The 4,262-nt window shown below is 55.9% G+C and overlaps 1 protein-coding gene across 1 annotated transcript in view; it reads right to left on the bottom strand.

The window, feature by feature from the left end:
• Positions 1-91: 91 nt before the first annotated feature.
• The window catches only part of SLCO2A1 (solute carrier organic anion transporter family, member 2A1), a gene marked incomplete at both ends in the record, with an annotated part of 13,694 nt that continues 9,523 nt past the window's right edge, over positions 92-4,262 (bottom strand). The window contains 4 exons of the mRNA XM_010293713.1: positions 92-281; positions 1,123-1,287; positions 2,615-2,696; positions 3,986-4,119. Of these exons, the coding sequence (XP_010292015.1) occupies positions 92-281; positions 1,123-1,287; positions 2,615-2,696; positions 3,986-4,119 (571 nt within the window). The remainder of the gene's footprint in view (positions 282-1,122; positions 1,288-2,614; positions 2,697-3,985; positions 4,120-4,262) is intronic.

Below are 4,262 nucleotides of genomic sequence, written 5' to 3'. Positions count from 1 at the left end.
CCCTCCATCTGCATGTAACCTGCTCCATGGATAATCAAGTCAAGAGGTGGAGGAACAAGAAGCTGGAAACAACCCAAGCACCTGCTGTTACCTGGGGGGGTAGATCCCATCGATGCGCCCTGTGGAGCAGCCCATGAAGAAAATGGGCAGGCAGATGAGGATGGAGAAAACGAGCACCACCACAGCAAACCGGGGGATGGCCCGGAGGGAGAAGGCAAAGCGTTTCATGACGATTCCTCCTAAGAGCATCCCGAGCGCTGCTGCTGGCAGGTTGACAGCTCCTGCAGAGGAATGAAGGTGTTAGCTGGGGTCCTGCCTGCCAAGCACCTCTCTGCAGGCAGGGGGTGGAAGTAGTGGCTTTGTGGACGTCGTGGTGTTTGGGAGAACCCACAGACCCCACTGTTACCCAAGAAGACCGAAACCCAAGGCAGTCAGCACCTATGAGAAACCTCAGCCTCAGGAGCCTAGCCTAGAGATGCAAGATCAAGCTTGATGCATAATCGCTTGCTCTTCCCAACTTCTTTAAGCATCGGAGTGATCCAGACCTGCTTCACCCCTGTGGTGAAGCCCTGCACATTTTCACCCCTGCACATTTTCAAGGAGAGCGGTTGCTGGCCCGCAAGAGCGAGAGAATCACAGAGTCACAGCATCATTAAGGTTGGAAAAGACCTTTAAGATCATCAAGTCCAATTGTCAACCCAAGACCACCATGCCCACTAAACCATGTCCGGAAGTGCCACGTCTACATGTTTCTTTAACACCTCCCGTGATGGTGACTCCACTGCCTCCCTGGGCAGCCTGAGCCAATGCTTGACCACTCTCTCCGTAAAGAAATTTTTCCTAATATCCAGTCTAAAAGTACTAGAGAACAAATGTAGTCAGTCTCCGAGAGGCTGCAAGACAACCTGGCCTTCCGCAGGTGCCTCAGGTCCGGAAAGAGGAAAAATCATCGACTGCCTTGAGGTTGTCCCAAGGTCTCAACTGAAAACGAGTTTCCAATGACTTCCTCCCATGGGACTAAAAAGCCTGGGGAATACGGGCAGGTGGCTGCCTGCCGATGGATATTTTTCACCCTGTGGTTGCACCCGTTCATGTGTAGAGCTGCTGTCCAACTGTGCTCACCTATGAGAAAGTTGGCGTATGAGGAGGAGGCACCGTACTGCTTCTCCAGGAACTTGTTGAGAAAGGTGGCGAGTCCCGCAATGACTGAGGAGAAGCTGCACTGAGCCAGCACCAGGAGAATGAAGAGGGGGTTGAGGAGGAGCCTGAGAAAGATCTTCGGGAATCCTACAGGGAAACAGCGGGGAAAATGTGTTTTGGCCATGCGATCCTCACGCCAGCAATTCGTACTGTGAAAAAAAACAACCACCCTTAGACTGTTCCCAGTGAGTTAATGCAAGAGGTGTTCTAAGGCCATGGGAGAACGGAAGGGGAGACACCCTAATTTGTCCCGGCAGCTGCCAGGACCATGGCCAAAGCGCCCCGAGGAGCGAGGTGGAGGGCCAGCTCTGCCCACCACCCTCCCTCCCCGCCTGGGTGCGTTTGCTTTTCTGGAGCAGAAGCCGTACCCGCGGGCGAAACAAAGCCGCAGGGGTTTTGGCAGCGCCCCGCCAGCTGCGCACCGGCAGGGTCTGGCTCCTGCAGCTGAGGAACGCAGTGTATTCTCCTGGTGGGACATCACGTCCCCTTGCCCGGCCAGGACAGCCTTTTGGCAGAGGCAGACTGACTCCAGGCTCCTCAGGAGCAGCTCTGCTTATCTGGGCTGTAGTGAGCTCTCCCCTCCGAGCAGAGCGTGCCGCGGAGACCCCTCGTCGAAGCCCAGTGAGGTAGAGAAGAAGGAGCTGACAGCCTCAAGATACCACCGTGGTTGGATGGAGAGGGAAGGAGCCCGGGGGGGCTTTAGCTGGAAAGAAGTCGCCATGGAGCTAACGTAAGTCATTAAACTGATCCCTCTCATCGGTGACATGCCTACTCAAGGCCGTTTCAGCTACGCATAAACAAACTGGTGCAAGCTGCAGTGCGGCGACCTTCTCAGAAGGAGCTGACAGCCTCAAGATACCACCGTGGTTGGATGGAGAGGGAAGGAGCCCGGGGGGGCTTTAGCTGGAAAGAAGTCGCCATGGAGCTAACGTAAGTCATTAAACTGATCCCTCTCATCGGTGACATGCCTACTCAAGGCCGTTTCAGCTACGCATAAACAAACTGGTGCAAGCTGCAGTGCGGCGACCTTCTCAAAGCGACGGCTGGTGACGCCGGCAGCCCCATGCCCTCTCCTGGGCCCGTGGGTTAAACCACCCGGCTAGCGTCTTCCAGCATGCTCATGCCGTTTAAGACCCTGAAAACAACTTTCAGAGATGATTCAGGCTCCACAGACCTCGACAGCGCGGTCCCATAGCAAGAGGGCGGCTGTGTCCCCCTCCCCGTGGTCCGTAGGGAAGGGCGCACCACAGCCCTTGAGGTGCCTCAGCTGGCCCTGGCATCTCCACGCAACGTGGTGGAGAGACTCAAAGGCCCCCAACAAGCGCCCTCAGCTTGAAGAGGCTGGTGTGGTGGTCTCCACCCACCCAGCATGGCCCGGAGCCCCCGATCACTTTTGTAAACTCCAGCCCTTTACTTTTTATGAACTCCAGCAGGGAGGTTTCTTCAGCCACCCCCTTCTCCATCTTCCTGAGCATGCCAGCCTCCGCGTTCAGGTCCTGGAGGGGGAGAGAAGAGCGGCCCGCAGTGAGGGCTTGGGAGGAGCAGGGTCCCTCCCAGGTGCTTTTGCCTTCACGCCAAGCCCCACGGTTTTCCTGCCCGCCGCAGCGAAGGGGCGAACTCTCTCAAAAATCACGGCAGCCCCTGAGCAGAGCTGGAAGGCAGAAGCTTGTCCTGCCTGGAGAGGTTTTAAGAGGCTTTTTGGAAAGTTTTCCTCTCCCGAACCCTGACACAACACTTCTTTCTGTAATTCTGCAGAAAGTCTGAACATGAAAGCCGGAGACAATATTTTGGGTTTGATTTTGACCTTTAAAGAATCGATGATCAAACAATTTCAAAACAAACCAAAACTATTTTTGAAACTAAAGCAGTGGGACTCGGCTTTGGAAACACTGAAATGAAATGTTTTGATAGTTTTGCGTCTTTTAAGATTTGTTTTAATGGGAAACTTGTCTCTTTTCTGCCATTTTTTCCCATTTATCAAACCCCGCTGCCCGGCTTTATCCCAGTGCTGCTCCCATGTATGCCACGCTTGAGGGTGCTCTGGTCCGAGCAGGGGCTGTCACAGATCACGGTGCTGCGGGCATCAGGGGAGTGTCACCTCGCAGAGCGTGTTGCAGTGGGGAGTTAAGATACAGCCACCACCAGCAGAACCAGGGCAGACACCCCAGGAGGGCCAAGTCCCCCCAGGCAGACCCCTACCAAGGAGGACTGCATGCAGGAACCCCCAGAAGCCACCCAGGCATCGCCCTGCCCCAGGGAAGGCGCAGGTCTACCCCAAACCTTCCCAACAGATGCTGTCGATGCAGCGAGTGGGAAGGGCTCGAGGTCTGGTTTTGGTCCGCTGAGCTGGGGTGGTTCTGGCTGTCCACTGAGGGCGAGGAAGGGAAGGCTCTGGCCCCTCACTGTGTTAGAGGCACAGAGCTTGTCTGAAGGACTTTTCACTCGTGAGAAGTTGCAACCACACCTGAGAAGGGCTGCTGGGCTCCCTTCCTCCCTCCCACCCCTCTCCTCTGGGGACAGGTATTCCCTCCCCAAGCGCAGCCCTGGCACCGAGACGTTCTGGCCTTCTGGAGATGAGGTCTCACCTCTCCTTTCAGCATGTACCGAGGGAAGAAGAAATAAGGAATGGATGTGAGCACCAAGCAGCCCGAGGATATCAGCAGTCCCAGCCACCAGGCTCCAATCCACCGCTGGTCCCTGGGTGTCAGGGCCACTGTAGCTGCAAGACACAAGGACCCACCGTAAGAGCTCTGCTCCAGCTTGCCTTCTGGAGATGAGGTCTCACCTCTCCTTTCAGCATGTACCGAGGGAAGAAGAAATAAGGAATGGATGTGAGCACCAAGCAGCCCGAGGATATCAGCAGTCCCAGCCACCAGGCTCCAATCCACCGCTGGTCCCTGGGTGTCAGGGCCACTGTAGCTGCAAGACACAAGGACCCACCGTAAGAGCTCTGCTCCAGCTTGTCTAAGGGCGAAAGGGGCAAACGTTCGTGCAGATGTGGACCGGTGGAGCACGAAGGGTACCTGTGGGCAGCGTCCAAGTGTCTCTCCACTGGCATGGAA

The sequence above is a fragment of the Phaethon lepturus genome, unplaced genomic scaffold (genome assembly GCF_000687285.1).
Source record: "Phaethon lepturus isolate BGI_N335 unplaced genomic scaffold, ASM68728v1 scaffold36160, whole genome shotgun sequence".
NCBI classification, from domain to species: domain Eukaryota; kingdom Metazoa; phylum Chordata; class Aves; order Phaethontiformes; family Phaethontidae; genus Phaethon; species Phaethon lepturus.
The sequence above is the reverse complement of the archived record's forward strand: the minus strand, read 5'-3'. Positions and strand labels throughout refer to the sequence as shown.